Genomic DNA, 18,778 nt, shown 5'->3' on the forward strand with positions numbered 1-18,778 from the left:
AGGACTGCTTGTTTTCCACCTGATATAATAGACAAGTAAACACGCTTGTATCGCACATGATATCGCACCCAAGTAAAAATGCTCCAAGACCGCTTGCATCGGAATATTTGAGATTATATAATAATTGGAGCCTTAATTTTGGATTTTGATTCATTATTCTTTTTTGAGCAATGACACTTAAAACCAAATCACACTAGAATATTTGGGGATCCAAAAGTGTCCTGCTTATTAAAGTGTTAAAAAATAAATAATAAATTTTTTTTTTTACTGTTTACTTTTAGCACAATAATCTTGAGATCAACTTCAGGTATATCCATCAATTTTAAGTTTTATTGTTGTTTATGTTTTGTTTGTTTGTTTTCGGCCTTTCTTTAAAAAAAAAACAGCTCAGTTTTTTATCTGGCAAAACACAAAATATGCAACATTTTCCCTCAAAAATATTTCAAAGTGGAATATTTAATGTGACGTAATCGGAGCCTTAAATAGGTCAATAATTCAAAATGATATTGATTTTGATTCATTATTATTTTATAAAGAATGGCAGCTTTGTGTTATTAGAGTATAAGCATTGCAACAATTTCTTGTTACATTTCACCTGTTTGCTCTTTTGTACCACTTTTTATGTTTTTAATTTTATTCAATTGTTTTCTTAAAATGTGCCGTGGGGCCGGTAAAAAATAACCCATGGGCCACACTTTGGACACAGGAATGCTTGTATCGCACACAAACACGCTTCAGGAATGCTTCTATCGCACATTTTCCACCTCAATAAAACGGATACAATGTTTTGGCGTTAGTACTTAGAATGGATGTTTGAGCGGGTGTCTGCACGTGGGTCAGCAGATGACCATCGAGATGTACCCCAGCGACCAAGTGGCGGACCTGCGGGCGGAGGTGACCCACTGGTACGAGAACCTGCAGAAGGAGCAGATCAACCAGCAGGCCCAGCTGCAGGAGTTCGGGCAGAGCAGCCGGCAGCCAGGAGACTTCTCAGGTGGAGTCCCGCCTCCCGTTAGCGTCGTGCGCTGTGCTCGTTTACCCGCTGACACGCAGCCATGTCGCCAGCAGGGGGTCTGATGGGTCCGGTCCGCATGATCTCGTCGGGCCACGAGCTGACCACCGACTACGACGAGAAGACTCTTCACGAGCTGGGCTTCAAGGACCTGCAGGTGAACTCGCGTCGTCTACTCGGGCGGACCTTTTCACCTCCAGTGCACGTGGAGTGTCACCTGGGTTTTTGTTTTTTTTTGTCCAGATGGTCTTCGTGTCTCTGGGGGCGCCGCGGCGGGAGAGGAAGGGCGAGGGCATCCAGCTGCCGGCGTCCTGCCTGCCTCCGCCGCAGAAGGAGCACATTCCCATGCTGCTGCTCCTGCAGGAGCCGCACCTCACCACGCTCTTCGACCTGCTGGAGATGCTGGCCTGCTTCAAGCCGCCTGTGCCCAACACGGAGAAGGTGCCGGACAGTCCTGAGGTCAGTGCTGGGGGGGAGGAGCTTACGCAGGGCACGCCTACATTTTCCATGTGTGTGTGTGTGTAGATGGCACGCTGCGAGGAGCTCCACCTCCACGCCGAGAACCTCTCTCGCCGCGTGTGGGAGCTGCTCATGTTGCTGCCCACCTGTCCCAAGATGCTGCTGGCCTTCCAGAACATCTCCGACGACACGGTCAGCCTCCCGACCTTTCCTGTCGTCTCCTCCTCTTCCTCTTCTTCCTCCGGGTGTTGACTGTGTCTCTGCAGAATGAAGGTCTGTGCTGGAAGGAGCTGCTGAGGATCAGAAGCGCCCACAAGCTGCTTTACGCTCTGGAGATCATCGAAGCTCTGGGCAAGCCCAACCGCCGCATCCACAGGGAGTCCACGGTAAACTTCTTCGCGGCGCTTGGAGCTCCACAAACATGACATTATGGGATGGAGCGCTGGTGTCCAAAGCATTCTAATTACAGATGTCAGATAATATCGGTAACATGTGAAATTGTCGGTATCGGTTTTGACGGACATAGATATCTACATGTATCCATATTTAGAAGTTATTTCTTTTCTCCATAGTCATATTTGAAATAGCTAATGTTCCATCTTGTACTCTGTTTATCTTTTCCCTATCTCATGGGTGTCAAACTCTGGCCCGCCGTGCAATTTCATTTGGCCCTTGGGGCAATATCAAATTCAATGTTTACTTATATAGCCCTAAAACACTAGTGTCTCAAAGGGCTGCACAAACCACTACGACATCCTCGGTAGGCCCACATAAGGGCAAGGAAAACTCACACCCAGTGGGACGTCGGTGACAATGATGACTATGAGAACCTTGGAGAGGAGGAAAGCAATGGATGTCGAGCGGGTCTAACATGATACTGTGAGAGTTCAATCCATAATGGATCCAACACAGCCGCGAGAGTCCAGTCCAAAGCGGATCCGACACAGCAGCGAGAGTCCCGTTCACAGCGGAACCAGCAGGAAACCATCCCAAGCGGAGGCGCATCAGCAGCGCAGAGATGTCCCCAGCCGTTACACAGGCGAGCAGTACATGGACACCGGATCGGACCGGACCCCCTACACAAGGGAGGGTGGGACATAGGAGAAAAAAGAAAAGAAGCGGCAGATCAACTGGTCTAAAAAGGTCTATTTAAAGGCTATAGTATACAAATGAGTTTTAAGGTGAGACTTAAATGCTTCTACTGAGGTGGCATCTCAAACTTTTACCGGGAGGTCATTCCAGAGTACTGGAGCCCGAAATGAAAACGCTCTATAGCCCGCAGACTTTTTTTGGGCTTTGGGAATCACTAATAAGCCGGAGCCCTTTGAAGGCAGATTTCTTGCCGGGACATATGGTACAATACAATCGGCAAGATAGGATGGAGCTAGACCGTGTAGTATTTTATACGTAAGTAGTAAAACCTTAAAGTCACATCTTAAGTGCACAGGAAGCCAGTGCAGGTGAGCCAGTATAGGTATATATGTATGTATATATGTATGTAAAGGTATATACAGTATAGGTATACATGTATGTATATATGTATATAAAGGTATATACAGTATAGGTATATATGTATATAAAGGTATATACAGTATAGGTATATATGTATGTATATATGTATATAAAGGTATATACAGTATAGGTATATATGTATGTATATATGTATATAAAGGTATATACAGTATAGGTATATATGTATGTATATATGTATGTAAAGGTATATACAGTATAGGTATATATGTATATAAAGGTATATACAGTATAGGTATATATGTATATAAAGGTATATACAGTATAGGTATATATGTATGTATATATGTATATAAAGGTATATACAGTATAGGTATATATGTATGTATATATGTATATAAAGGTATATACAGTATAGGTATATATGTATGTAAAGGTATATACAGTATAGGTATATATGTATGTATATAAAGGTATATACAGTATAGGTATATATGTATGTATATATGTATATAAAGGTATATACAGTACAGGCGTAATGTGATCAAACTTTCTTGTTCTTGTCAAAAGTCTAGCAGCCGCATTTTGTACCAACTGTAATCTTTTAATGCTAGACATGGGGAGACCCGAAAATAATACGTTACAGTAGTCGAGGCGAGACGTAACAGACGCATGGATAATGATCTCAGCGTCTTTAGTGGACAGAATGGAGCGAATTTTAGCGATATTACGGAGATGAAAGAAGGCCGTTTTAGTAACGCTTTTAATGTGTGACTCAAAGGAGAGAGTTGGGTTGAAGATATTACCCAGATTCTTTACCGAGTCGCCTTGTTTAATTGTTTGGTTGTCAAATGTTAGAGTTGTATTATTAAATAGAGGTCGGCGTCTCGCAGGACCGATAATCAGCATTTCCGTTTTTTGGGCGTTGAGTTAACATTAACATTAGTTAAATTAACATTAGAGCTGGCCCGCCGGTATTATACAGCATTCACCGCTGATACTCATACTTGCCAACCCTCCCGAATTTCACTGTCCCTCCCGAAAAACATTCTCCCGATTTCCACCCGGACAACAATATTGGGGGCGGGGGGGGGCCTAGTGGCGTATTGAAAAAGGCAAGACTTCCGTAGTGTTTTCAGATCAACTTTGGCGATGCAATTTGAATGTGTTGTTCATAGATTGGTCTCTCCAAACAGATGATACCTGTAAGCATGCTAGCGTTAGTATGCCAGCTTTTTTTTTTTTACAGCTAATTTTGTTGGTGTACACCTCAGTCATATTTTGCTCTTTGCTAACGTTAGCCAGCAAATTTTTTATATTAGGTACACACCTCAGAGTCATATTTTATTCTTGGACAGATGATACCTTTTAAACATGCTAATGTTATTATACTAGCTTTTTTTCTTTAGCTAATTTTGTTGGTGTACACCTCAGTCATATTTTGCTATATGCTAACATTAGCCGGCAAATGTTTTATTTTATTTTGGATACACACCTCAGAGTTATATATTTTGGTCCTGTTACAATTAGCATTTTAGTAACAGGTACAAACCTCATATGTTTTGCTATTTCACTAATGCTAACTCAAAGCATGTTATTGTTAGCATGCTAGCTTTTTTTTTTTTCTGAAATGTTTTTGTTATTTTTTTTTAATGTTATTTGTTATGTGGGCTCTGTACTGAGGATGTCGTTGTGGTTTGTGCAGCCCTTTGAGACACTTTGGATTTGGGCCTATATAAATAAACATTGATTGATTGATTGATTGTTGCCTGACGCTATCAAGCAAGTGTGCTAACTGTTAGCGTTTTTTGTCTTCAGCATTCGCACCAAATTTTCACCAGAATTGCATTATCGACTGGAGAAAAAAATGCTATTTTGTGTTTGTGTGCGCTCAGGGGAGCTACAGCGACCTGTACCCCGACTCTGACGACTCCAGCGAGGACCAGATAGAGAACAGCAAGAACTCCTGGAGCTGCAAGGTGAGGAAAAAACGACCGACAGGAAGTTCGGCCTCCGTGTGGGCAGACGGGAAACTGAGATCTTCTTCTTCTTCTTTCAGTTTGTTTCGTCCGGAGGCCTGCAGCTCCTCCTGGAGATCTTCAACTCCGCCATTCTGGAGCCCAAAGACCAGGAGTCCTGGACTGTGGTGAGCCTTGGAAAATAAATCTTGACCTGGGTTTTGGCTGGATGACGACGTGGTATCTGCTCCGCAGTGGCTGCTGGACTGCCTGGCCTGCCTGCTCAAGCTGATCTGCCAGTTTGCCGTGGACCCCACAGACCTGGACCTGGCCTACCACGACGTCTTCTCCTGGTCCGGCCTCGCCGACAGCCAGCGCAAACGCGCGTGGCCCGGCAAGTCCCGCAAGTCCGGGGTAGACCACGGCAAGAGTCTGCACATCCCGAGACTTACCGAGGTATGTGTGTGTACCGTGGCACTAGAGATGATGTCCACTTCCTGTATCGTCATGGCGACGGCATATCTCCTCCCAGGTCTTCCTCAGCCTGGTCCAAGGAACCAACCTGATCCAGCGTCTCATCAATGTGGCGTACACCTACGACAACCTGGCGCACAGGTGATGGACTATGTCCTTTCTTTCGCATAAGTGCCACTTCTTAGACGATACGGGCCGATACCGATGTTGACTGACGCGATATCAGCAGGAATCAAACCTTTATTTCTTATTTTGTTCCGAGTTATTCAGAGAACGATGGCAGCTGTGAAAAAGAATGACCAGGTTTCCTCCAGATTGACTCTATACTTGTGGGGGCGTGGCCAATATAACATGTCAATTGCCTAATCATGTTGATTTGACATGATATCAGCAGGAATCAAACCTATATTTATTATTTTGTTCTGAGTTATTCAGAGAACGACGGCAGCTTGTATCGCACATGATATCACACACAAGTAAACACGCTGCAGGACTGCTTGTATCGCACATGATATCACACACAAGTAAGCATGCTGCAGGACTACTTGTATCACACATGATATCACACAAAAGTAAACACGCTGCAGGACTGCTTGTATCGCACATGATATCACACACAAGTAAACATGCTGCAGGACTGGTTGTATCGCACATGATATCACACACAAGTAAACATGCTGCAGGACTGCTTGTATCGCAAATGATATCACACACAAGTAAACATGCTGCAGGACTGCTTGTATCGCACATTATATCACACACAAGTAAACACGCTGGAGGACTGCTTGTATCACACTAACATGCTGCAGGGCTGCTTGTATCGCACATGATATCACACACAAGTAAAAGCACTATAGGACTGCTTGTATCGCACATGATATCACACACAAGTAAACATGCTGCAGGACTGCTTGTATCGCACATGATATCACGCACAAGTAAACACGCTGCAGGACTGCTTGTATCACACATGAGTAAACACGCTCCGGGACTGCTTGTATCGCACATGATATCACACACACAAGTAAACATGCTGCAGGACTGCTTGTATCACACATGATATCACACACAAGTAAACGCGCTGCAGGACTGCTAGTATCGCACATGATATCACACAAAAGTAAACACGCTGCAGGACTACTTGTATCGCACATGATATCATGTACAAGTAAACACGCTACAGGACTGCTTGTATCACACATGACACCACACAAAAGTAAACACGCTGCAGGACTGCTTGTATCACACATGATATCACACAAAGGTAAACATGCTGCAGGACTGCTTGTATCCCACATGATATCACACACAAGTAAACGCGCTGCAGGACTGTTTGTATCACACATGATATCACACACAAGTAAACGCGCTGCAGGACTGCTTGTATCACACATGATATCACACACAAGTAAACACGCTGCAGGACTGCTTGAATTGCACATAATATCACATACAAGTAAACATGCTGCAGGGCTGCTTGTATCACACATGATATCACACACAAGTAAAAGCACTCCAGGACTGCTTGTATCGCACATGATATCACACAAGTAAACACGCTGCAGGACTGCTTGTATCGCACATGATATCACACACAAGTAAGCATGCTGCAGGACTGCTTGTATCCCACATATCACACACAAGTAAACACGCTGGAGGACTGCTTGTATCACACACTAACATGCTGCAGGGCTGCTTGTATCGCACATGATATCACACACAAGTAAAAGCACTCTAGGACTGCTTGTATCGCACATGATATCACACACAAGTAAACATGCTGCAGGACTGCTTGTATCGCACATTATATCACGCACAAGTAAACACGCTGCAGGACTGCTTGTATCGCACATGATATCACACACAAGTAATCATCCAGCAGGACTGCTTGTATCGCAACACACAAGTAATCATGCAGCAGGACTGCTTGTATCACACATGATATCACACACAAGTAAACACGCTGGAGGACTGCTTGTATCACACACTAACATGCTGCAGGGCTGCTTGTATCGCACATGATATCACACACAAGTAAAAGAACTCTAGGACTGCTTGTATCGCACATGATACCACACACAAGTAAACATGCTGCAGGACTGCTTGTATGGCACATTATATCACACACAAGTAATCATCCAGCAGGACTGCTTGTATCGCAACACACAAGTAATCATGCAGTAGGACTGCTTGTATCACACATGATATCACACACAAGTAAACATGCTGCAGGACTGCTTGTATCGCACATGATATCACACACAAGTAAAAGCACTCTAGGACTGCTTGTATCGCACATGATATCACACACAAGTAAACATGCTGCAGGACTGCTTGTATCGCACATGATATCACGCACAAGTAAACATGCTGCAGGACTGCTTGTATCACACATGAGTAAACACGCTCCGGGACTGCTTGTATCGCACATGATATCACACACACAAGTAAACATGCTGCAGGACTGCTTGTATCACACATGATATCACACACAAGTAAACGCGCTGCAGGACTGCTAGTATCGCACATGATATCACACAAAAGTAAACACGCTGCAGGACTACTTGTATCGCACATGATATCATGTACAAGTAAACACGCTACAGGACTGCTTGTATCACACATGACACCACACAAAAGTAAACACGCTGCAGGACTGCTTGTATCACACATGATATCACACAAAGGTAAACATGCTGCAGGACTGCTTGTATCCCACATGATATCACACACAAGTAAACGCGCTGCAGGACTGCTTGTATCACACATGATATCACACACAAGTAAACACGCTGCAGGACTGCTTGAATTGCACATAATATCACATACAAGTAAACATGCTGCAGGGCTGCTTGTATCACACATGATATCACACACAAGTAAAAGCACTCCAGGACTGCTTGTATCGCACATGATATCACACAAGTAAACACGCTGCAGGACTGCTTGTATCGCACATGATATCACACACAAGTAAGCATGCTGCAGGACTGCTTGTATCCCACGTATCACACAAGTAAACACGCTGGAGGACTGCTTGTATCACACACTAACATGCTGCAGGGCTGCTTGTATCGCACATGATATCACACACAAGTAAAAGCACTCTAGGACTGCTTGTATCGCACATGATATCACACACAAGTAAACATGCTGCAGGACTGCTTGTATCGCACATTATATCACGCACAAGTAAACACGCTGCAGGACTGCTTGTATCGCACATGATATCACACACAAGTAATCATCCAGCAGGACTGCTTGTATCGCAACACACAAGTAATCATGCAGCAGGACTGCTTGTATCACACATGATATCACACACAAGTAAACACGCTGGAGGACTGCTTGTATCACACACTAACATGCTGCAGGGCTGCTTGTATCGCACATGATATCACACACAAGTAAAAGCACTCTAGGACTGCTTGTATCGCACATGATACCACACACAAGTAAACATGCTGCAGGACTGCTTGTATGGCACATTATATCACACACAAGTAATCATCCAGCAGGACTGCTTGTATCGCAACACACAAGTAATCATGCAGCAGGACTGCTTGTATCACACATGATATCACACACAAGTAAACATGCTGCAGGACTGCTTGTATCGCACATGATATCACACACAAGTAATCATCCAGCAGGACTGCTTGTATCGCAACACACAAGTAATCATGCAGTAGGACTGCTTGTATCACACATGATATCACACACAAGTAAACATGCTGCAGGACTGCTTGTATCGCACATGATATCACACACAAGTAAAAGCACTCCAGGACTGCTTGTATCGTAAATGATATCACACACAAGTAAACATGCTGCAGGACTGCTTGTATCACACATGATATCACACACAAGTAAACGCGCTGCAGGACTGCTTGTATCACACATGATATCACACACAAGTAAACACGCTGCAGGACTGCTTGTATCGCACATGATATCACACACAAGTAAACACGCTGCAGGACTGCTTGTATCGCACATGATATCACACACAAGTAAACACGCTGCAGGACTGCTTGTATCGCACATGATATCACACACAAGTAAACATGCTGCAGGACTGCTTGTATCGCACATGATATCACACACAAGTAAAAGCACTCCAGGACTGCTTGTATCGTAAATGATATCACACACAAGTAAACATGCTGCAGGACTGCTTGTATCACACATGATATCACACACAAGTAAACGCGCTGCAGGACTGCTTGTATCACACATGATATCACACACAAGTAATCATGCTGCAGGGCTGCTTGTATCATACATGATATCACACACTAACATGCTCCAGGGCTGCTTGTATTACACATGATATCACACACAAGTAAACATGCTGCAGGACTGCTTGTATCGCACATTATATCACACACAAGTAATCATCCAGCAGGACTGTTTGTATCGCAACACACAAGTAATCATGCAGCAGGACTGCTTGTATCGCACATGATATCACACACAAGTAAACATGCTGCAGGACTGCTTGTATCGCACATGATATCACACACAAGTAAAAGCACTCCAGGACTGCTTGTATCGTAAATGATATCACACACAAGTAAACATGCTGCAGGACTGCTTGTATCACACATGATATCACACACAAGTAAACGCGCTGCAGGACTGCTTGTATCACACATGATATCACACACAAGTAATCATGCTGCAGGGCTGCTTGTATCATACATGATATCACACACTAACATGCTCCAGGGCTGCTTGTATCACACATGATATCACACACAAGTAAAAATACTCCAGGACTGCTTGTATCGTACATGATATCACACACAAGTAAACATGCTGCAGGACTGCTTGTATCGCACATTATATCACACAAGTAAACATGCTGCAGGACTGCTTGTATCGCACATTATATCACACAAGTAAACATGCTGCAGGACTGCTTGTATCACACATGATATCACACACAAGTAAACACGCTGGAGGACTGCTTGTATCACACACTAACATGCTGCAGGGCTGCTTGTATCGCACATGATATCACACACAAGTAAAAGCACTCTAGGACTGCTTGTATCGCACATGATACCACACACAAGTAAACATGCTGCAGGACTGCTTGTATGGCACATTATATCACACACAAGTAATCATCCAGCAGGACTGCTTGTATCGCAACACACAAGTAATCATGCAGCAGGACTGCTTGTATCACACATGATATCACACACAAGTAAACATGCTGCAGGACTGCTTGTATCGCACATGATATCACACACAAGTAATCATCCAGCAGGACTGCTTGTATCGCAACACACAAGTAATCATGCAGTAGGACTGCTTGTATCACACATGATATCACACACAAGTAAACATGCTGCAGGACTGCTTGTATCGCACATGATATCACACACAAGTAAAAGCACTCCAGGACTGCTTGTATCGTAAATGATATCACACACAAGTAAACATGCTGCAGGACTGCTTGTATCACACATGATATCACACACAAGTAAACGCGCTGCAGGACTGCTTGTATCGCACATGATATCACACACAAGTAAACACGCTGCAGGACTGCTTGTATCGCACATGATATCACACACAAGTAAACATGCTGCAGGACTGCTTGTATCGCACATGATATCACACACAAGTAAAAGCACTCCAGGACTGCTTGTATCGTAAATGATATCACACACAAGTAAACATGCTGCAGGACTGCTTGTATCACACATGATATCACACACAAGTAAACGCGCTGCAGGACTGCTTGTATCACACATGATATCACACACAAGTAATCATGCTGCAGGGCTGCTTGTATCATACATGATATCACACACTAACATGCTCCAGGGCTGCTTGTATTACACATGATATCACACACAAGTAAACATGCTGCAGGACTGCTTGTATCGCACATTATATCACACACAAGTAATCATCCAGCAGGACTGTTTGTATCGCAACACACAAGTAATCATGCAGCAGGACTGCTTGTATCGCACATGATATCACACACAATTAAACATGCTGCAGGACTGCTTGTATCGCACATGATATCACACACAAGTAAAAGCACTCCAGGACTGCTTGTATCGTAAATGATATCACACACAAGTAAACATGCTGCAGGACTGCTTGTATCACACATGATATCACACACAAGTAAACGCGCTGCAGGACTGCTTGTATCACACATGATATCACACACAAGTAATCATGCTGCAGGGCTGCTTGTATCATACATGATATCACACACTAACATGCTCCAGGGCTGCTTGTATCACACATGATATCACACACAAGTAAAAATACTCCAGGACTGCTTGTATCGTACATGATATCACACACAAGTAAACATGCTGCAGGACTGCTTGTATCGTACATGATATCACACACAAGTAAACATGCTGCAGGACTGCTTGTATCGCACATTATATCACACAAGTAAACATGCTGCAGGACTGCTTGTATCGCACATTATATCACACAAGTAAACATGCTGCAGGACTGCTTGTATCGCACATTATATCACACACAAGTAAACGCGCTGCAGGACTGCTAGTATCGCACATGATATCACACACAAGTAAACGCGCTGCAGGACTGCTTGTATCGCACATGATATCACACACAATTAAACGCGCTGCAGGACTGCTAGTATCGCACATGATATCACACACAAGTAAAAACGCTGCAGGATTGCTTGTATCGCACATTATATCACACAAGTAAACATGCTGCAGGACTGCTTGTATCGCACATGATATCACACACAAGTAAACGCGCTGCAGGACTGCTTGTATCACACATGATATCACACACAAGTAATCATGCTGCACGACTGCTTGTATTGCACATGATATCACACACAAATAAACACGCTGCAGGACTGCTTGTATCACACATGATATCACACGAAAGTAAACGCGCTGCAGGACTGCTTGTATTGCACATGATATCACACACAAGTAATCATGCTGCAGGGCTGCTTGTATCGCTCATGATATCACACACAAGTAATCATGCTGCAGGGCTGCTTGTATCGCACATGATATCACGCACAAGTAAACACGCTGCAGGACTGCTTGTATCGCACATGATATCACACACAAGTAATCATGCTGCAGGGCTGCTTGTATCGCACATGATATCACGCACAAGTAAACACGCTGCAGGACTGCTTGTATCACACATGATATCACACACAAGTAAACATGCTGCAGGACTGCTTGTATCGCACATTATATCACACAAGTAAACATGCTGCAGGACTGCTTGTATCGCACATTATATCACACAAGTAAACATGCTGCAGGACTGCTTGTATCGCACATCATATCACACAAGTAAACATGCTGCAGGACTGCTTGTATCGCACATTATATCACACACAAGTAAACGCGCTGCAGGACTGCTAGTATCACACATGATATCACACACAAGTAAACGCGCTGCAGGACTGCTAGTATCACACATGATATCACACACAAGTAAACGCGCTGCAGGACTGCTTGTATCGCACATGATATCACACACAATTAAACGCGCTGCAGGACTGCTAGTATCGCACATGATATCACACACAAGTAAAAACGCTGCAGGATTGCTTGTATCGCACATTATATCACACAAGTAAACATGCTGCAGGACTGCTTGTATCGCACATGATATCACACACAAGTAAACGTGCTGCAGGACTGCTTGTATCACACATGATATCACACACAAGTAATCATGCTGCACGACTGCTTGTATTGCACATGATATCGCACACAAATAAACACGCTGCAGGACTGCTTGTATCACACATGATATCACACGAAAGTAAATGCGCTGCAGGACTGCTTGTATTGCACATGATATCACACACAAGTAATCATGCTGCAGGGCTGCTTGTATCGCACATGATATCACACACAAATAATCATGCTGCAGGGCTGCTTGTATCGCACATGATATCACGCACAAGTAAAAACGCTGCAGGACTGCTTGTATCGCACATGATATCACACACAAGTAATCATGCTGCAGGGCTGCTTGTATCGCACATGATATCACGCACAAGTAAACACGCTGCAGGACTGCTTGTATCACACATGATATCACACACCAACATGCTGCAGGGCTACTTGTATCGCACATTATATCACACATTTTACATGCAAGCACATATAACCTGATATTAGGTTGTATTTGCTGACTTGGAGCTGATATTTAATATTTGAGTGGGACCACCCCCAGTAGGTACGTCCCACTCCAGTCCTGCACAAACAAAGCAGGTTTTTTCCATTCTGCTGGTTCTGCTGGTCACTGCCCCGCTTCACCCCTGATGACACGTGTGTTTGCTGGTGTTCTACAGAGTCCTGAGGGCCCAGACGGACCACCGGTCCCGGCATGAAGGTGAGAGGTGGCCGTGCCGTGGTGGATTAGAAATAGTATGTCCACGGTCTCACACGTCCACTCTGTGTCCCGAGCAGTGACCCACTACTCCATGTGGCTGCTGGTCAGCTGGGCCCACTGCTCCTCCTCGGTCAAGTCCAGTCTGGCCGACAGCGAGCATCTGCACGACTGGCTGAGGAAGCTCACCCTGCTGGTGCCTGAGGTGAGGACAGCAGCAGCAGCAGCGCCCTCTTGTGGACGCTCAAGTGGTGGTTGGACCGTGCACCAAGTTGTGTGTGTGTGTGTGTGTGTGTGTGTGTGTGTGTGTGTGTGCAGCCGGCGGTGCGACACGAGGCGTGTAATGGCCTCTACAAGCTCTCTCTGTCCGGCCTGGAAGGAGGAGAGTCCATCAACAGATCTTTCCTGCTGCTCGCCGCCTCCACGCTGCTCAAGTTCCTGCCTGATGCACAAGCCGTCAAACCTCTGAGGGTAGGACGTCTACACACACACACCTTGTTGAAATGATGTGGCAGACCACACACAGTTATTTAGCAGGCCAGTTTAAAAAAATGTGGCTGTCCAAATAAAATGTTGTGGCCGGCCACTATAATGTTGTAGCTGGTGGTCCACGTAAGATGATGTGGTAGCCCCCAAAACCCATCCCATAATTTAATGTGGCAGGCCACGTTAAATTGTGCATGACCAAATAAAATGAAGTGGCGGGCTACTATAAGGTTATTGAGTCACTAGAGAAAAGCGTTAAATAAATATAATTCACTTTACTTCAAACTGTTTGACAAATTGATCCACAAGGGAAATTGTTCCTGTTTGTCTAAGTTTAAGTAAGGAATGCTTGATAAAGTGTACGAAAATGGCTTTCATTTTCACACTGCACTGACTGAATGGGTTCACAAAAATGGTTAGACATTTGATCTTGGTTTAGCTGCTGTGCAACAATTTCTTTGAGAATTTTAGAGATAAAGGGGAGGTGCGACACCATGTTTTAAGTAGAGGATAAATAAATGAGGACATAGAAACATCAGAAGAACTATTTTTTTGCAGGTTTAGTGGCAGCTGTGCTCTAAAGGGTGAGCGCGGCTAGGTTGTTGTGGTATTTCTCTTTTGGATCAATAAAGGTTGTCCAATTTTAAGTAAGGAATGCTTAATAAAGTGTACGAAAATAGTGCAAAGTGTGAAAATGAAAGCCGACTGAATGGGTTCACAAAAATGGTTAGACGTTTGATCTTCGTTTAGCTGCTGTGCAACAATTTCTTTGAGAATTTTAGAGATAAAGGGGAGGTGCGACACTATTTTAAGTAGAGGATAAAAAAATGAGGATATAGAAACATCAGAAGAACTATTTTTTGCAGGTTTAGTGGCAGCTGTGCTCTAAAGGGTGAGCGCGGCTAAGTTGTTGTGGTATTTCTCTTTTGGATCAATAAAGGTTGTACAATTTTAAGTAACAAATGCTTAATAAAGTGTGGGAAAAGTGTGAAAATGAAAGCAGACTGAAAGGGTTCACAAAGGTTGGTAGACGTTTGGTATTCGTTTAGCCGCTGTGCAACAATTTCTTTAAGAATTTTAGAGATAAAAGGGGAGGTGCGACACCATCTTTTAAGTAGAGTATGAATAAATTAGCACATAAACAGAGAGAAACGTGAAAAACTATTTTCTGCTGGTTTAGTGGCAGCTGTGCTCTAAAGGGTGAGCGCGGCTAAGCTGGTGTGGCATTTCCCTTTTGGATCAATAAAGTTTGTCTAAGTTTAAGTAAGAAATGCTTAATAAAGTGTACAAAAATAGTGCAAAGTGTGAAACTGAAAGGGTTCACAAAGCTTGTTAGACGTTTGGTATTTGCTTAGCTGCTGTGCAACAATTTCTTTGAGAATTTTAGAGATAAAGGAGAGGTGCGACACCATCTTTTAAGTAGAGGATGAATAAATGAGAACGTGTAAATATAGAGAAACATGAGAAGAACAATTTTCTGCAGGTTTAGTGGCAACTGTGCTCTAAAGGGTGAGCGCGCCTATGGTGGTGTGGTATTTCCCTTTTGTATCAATAAGGTTTGTCTACGTTTAAGTAAGAAATGCTTAATAAACTGTACGAAAATAGTGCAAAATGTGATAATGAAAGCCAACTGAATTGTGCATGACCAAATAAAATGAAGTGGCGGGCTACTATAAGGTTATTGGACAGGTCATGTTAAAACTAAGCCCTGTGATGAGATGGCGACTTGTCCAGGGTGTACCCTGCCTTCCGCCCAATTGTAGCTGAGATAGGCGCCAGCGCCCCCCGCGACCCCAAAAGGGAATAAGCGGTAGAAAATGGATGGATGGATGTTAAAACTATGGGTAGCAGGCCCTGAAAATGATGTGTTGGCCCACAACCCGTCCATAATTTAATGTAGCAGGCCACATTAATGATGTGTTGGGTCACATTAAGTTGTGCCTGATCAAATAAAGTTTATGGCGGGACATGTAAAATTAAATTCTGGCCCACTACCTGTCCAATAATTTAACGTGGTGGGCCACATTAAGTTGTGCCTGATCAAGTAAAATGATGTGGCGGGCTACTATAAGGTTATTGGACAGGTCATGTTTAAACTATGGGTAGCGGGCCATGAAAATGATGTGTTGGCCCACAACCCGTCCATAATTTAATGTAGCGGGCCACATTAATGATGTGTTGGGTCACATTAAGTTGTGCCTAATCAATTAAAATTATATGGCGGGACACGTAAAATGAAGTTGTGGCCCACTACCCGTCCAATAATTTAATGTAGAAGGCCACATTAATGATGTGTTGGGTCACATTAAGTTTTGCCTGATAAAATAAAGTATATGGCGGGACACGTAAAATTAGATTTTGGCCCACTACTGTAAATGATGTGTTGGCCCACTACCCGTCCAATAATTTAATGTAGAGGACCACATTAATGATGTGTTGGGTCACATTAAGTTGTGCCTGATCAAACAAAGTTTATGGCGGGACATGTAAAATTAAATTCTGGCCCACTACCTGTCCAATAATTTAACGTGGTAGGCCATGTAAATGATGTGGTGGGCCACATTAAGTTGTGCCTGATCAAGTAAAATGATGTGGCGGGCTACTATAAGGTTATTGGACAGGTCATGTTAAAACTATGGGTAGCGGGCCATGAAAATGATGTGTTGGCCCACAACCCGTCCATAATTTATTGTAGCAGGCCACATTAATGATGTGTTGGGTCACATTAAGTTGTGCCTGATCAAATAAAATTCTATGGCGGGACACGTAAAATAAAGTTGTGACCCACTACCCGTCCAATAATTTAACGTGGTAGGCCATGTAAATGAGGTGGTGGGCCACATTAATGATGTGTTGGGTCACATTAGGTTGTGCCTGATCAAATAAAGTATATGGCGGGACACGTAAAATTAAATTTTGGCCCACTACTGTAAATGACGTGGTGGCCCACTACCCGTCCAATAATTTAATGTAGAAGGCCACATTAATGATGTGTTGGGTCACATTAAGTTGTGCCTGATCAAATAAAGTATATGGCGGGACACGTAAAATGAAGTTGTGGCCCACTACCCGTCCAATAATTTAACGTGGTAAATGATGTGGTGGGCCACATTAAGTTGTGCCTGATCAAGTAAAATGATGTGGCGGGAGGGACACATACAGTGGGGTTAAAAAGTATTTAGTCAGCCAGTGATTGTGCAAGTTCTCCCACTTAAAATGATGACAGAGGTCTGTAATTTTCACTTCAACTGTGAGAGACAGAATATGAAAAAAAAATCCAGGAATTCACATTGTTGGAATTTTAAATAATTTATTCGTCAATTATGGTGGAAAATAAGTATTTGGTCAAGCATTCAAAGCTCTCACTGATGGAAGGAGGTTTTGGCTCAAAATCTCACGATAAATAGCCCCATTCATTCTTTCCTTAACACGGATCAATCGTCCTGTCTCCTTAGCAGAAAAACAGCCCCAAAGCATGATGTTTCCACCGCCATGCTTCACAGTAGGTATGGTGTTCTTGGGATGCAACTCAGTATTCTTCTTCCTCCAAACACGATCAGTTGAGTTGATACCAAAATGGATACATGGATGATACAGCTGAGGATTGGGAGAATGTCATGTGGTCAGATGAAACCAAAATAGAACTTTTTGGTGTAAACTTAACTCGTCGTGTTTGGAGGAAGAAGAATACTGAGTTGCATCCCAAGAACACCATACCTACTGTGAAGCATGGACGTGGAAACATCATGCTTTGGGGCTGTTTTTCTGCTAAGGGAACAGGACGATTGATCCGTGTTAAGGAAAGAATGAATGGGGCCATGTATCGTGAGATTTTCAGCCAAAACCTCCTCCCTATTAAAACTATGGGTAGCAAGCCACTTAACATGATGTGGTGGCTCACAACCCGTCCCATAATTTAACGTAGCGGGCCACATTAAGGTTTGCCTGATCAAATAAAATGATATGGCGGGGCCCCGTAAAATGAAGTGGCGGGCCACAAACTGTCCCATAATTTAACATAGTGGGCCACGTAGATGATGGAGTGGGCCACATTAAGTTGTGCCTGATCAAATAAAATGAAATGGCGGGCCACAACCTGTCCCATAATTAAACATAGCGGGCCACATAGATGATGAGGTGGGCCACATTAAGTTGTGCCTGATCAAATAAAATGAAGTGGCGGGCCACAACCTTGTCCCATAATTTAACATAGCGGGCCACATTAAAGTTTGCCTGATCAAATAAAATGATATGCCGGGCCACAACCTGTCACATAATTTAACATAGCGGGCCACATAGATGATGGAGTGGGCCACATTAAGTTGTGCCTGATCCAAAAAAAAGACGTGGTAGGCCACCTTAAGTTGCCCGATCTTACAAAAAAGAAATAATTAAAAAATGGCGAGGCGGGCGAGATTTGCCTTGAGTTCCATACCTGTGACCTAAACCCTGAAGTGGGATCAGTGAAGCCAAGACTTAAAATGTCTATTATAAAGTGTGTGTCTGCACGCCATGATGTGTGTGTTTAGTT

General features: G+C 43.6%; 1 protein-coding gene across 6 annotated transcripts in view; it reads left to right on the forward strand.

Annotated features, from left to right (window-relative positions):
• The window catches only part of usp34 (ubiquitin specific peptidase 34), a 122,848-nt gene that overhangs the window by 57,103 nt on the left and 46,967 nt on the right, over positions 1-18,778 (forward strand). For 4 of the 6 annotated variants that reach the window (XM_061915865.1, XM_061915883.1, XM_061915900.1 and 1 more), the window contains exons 26-37: positions 841-994; positions 1,069-1,169; positions 1,256-1,471; positions 1,538-1,663; positions 1,738-1,857; positions 4,837-4,920; positions 5,001-5,087; positions 5,155-5,355; positions 5,432-5,514; positions 13,724-13,764; positions 13,842-13,966; positions 14,080-14,232. In XM_061915865.1, the coding sequence (XP_061771849.1) occupies positions 841-994; positions 1,069-1,169; positions 1,256-1,471; positions 1,538-1,663; positions 1,738-1,857; positions 4,837-4,920; positions 5,001-5,087; positions 5,155-5,355; positions 5,432-5,514; positions 13,724-13,764; positions 13,842-13,966; positions 14,080-14,232 (1,491 nt within the window). The remainder of the gene's footprint in view (positions 1-840; positions 995-1,068; positions 1,170-1,255; positions 1,472-1,537; positions 1,664-1,737; positions 1,858-4,836; positions 4,921-5,000; positions 5,088-5,154; positions 5,356-5,431; positions 5,515-13,723; positions 13,765-13,841; positions 13,967-14,079; positions 14,233-18,778) is intronic. The other 2 variants (XM_061915873.1, XM_061915910.1) reach the window with 1 other exon arrangement.

This window comes from Nerophis ophidion, linkage group LG01 (genome assembly GCF_033978795.1).
Source record: "Nerophis ophidion isolate RoL-2023_Sa linkage group LG01, RoL_Noph_v1.0, whole genome shotgun sequence".
Classification (NCBI taxonomy): Eukaryota; Metazoa; Chordata; class Actinopteri; order Syngnathiformes; family Syngnathidae; genus Nerophis; species Nerophis ophidion.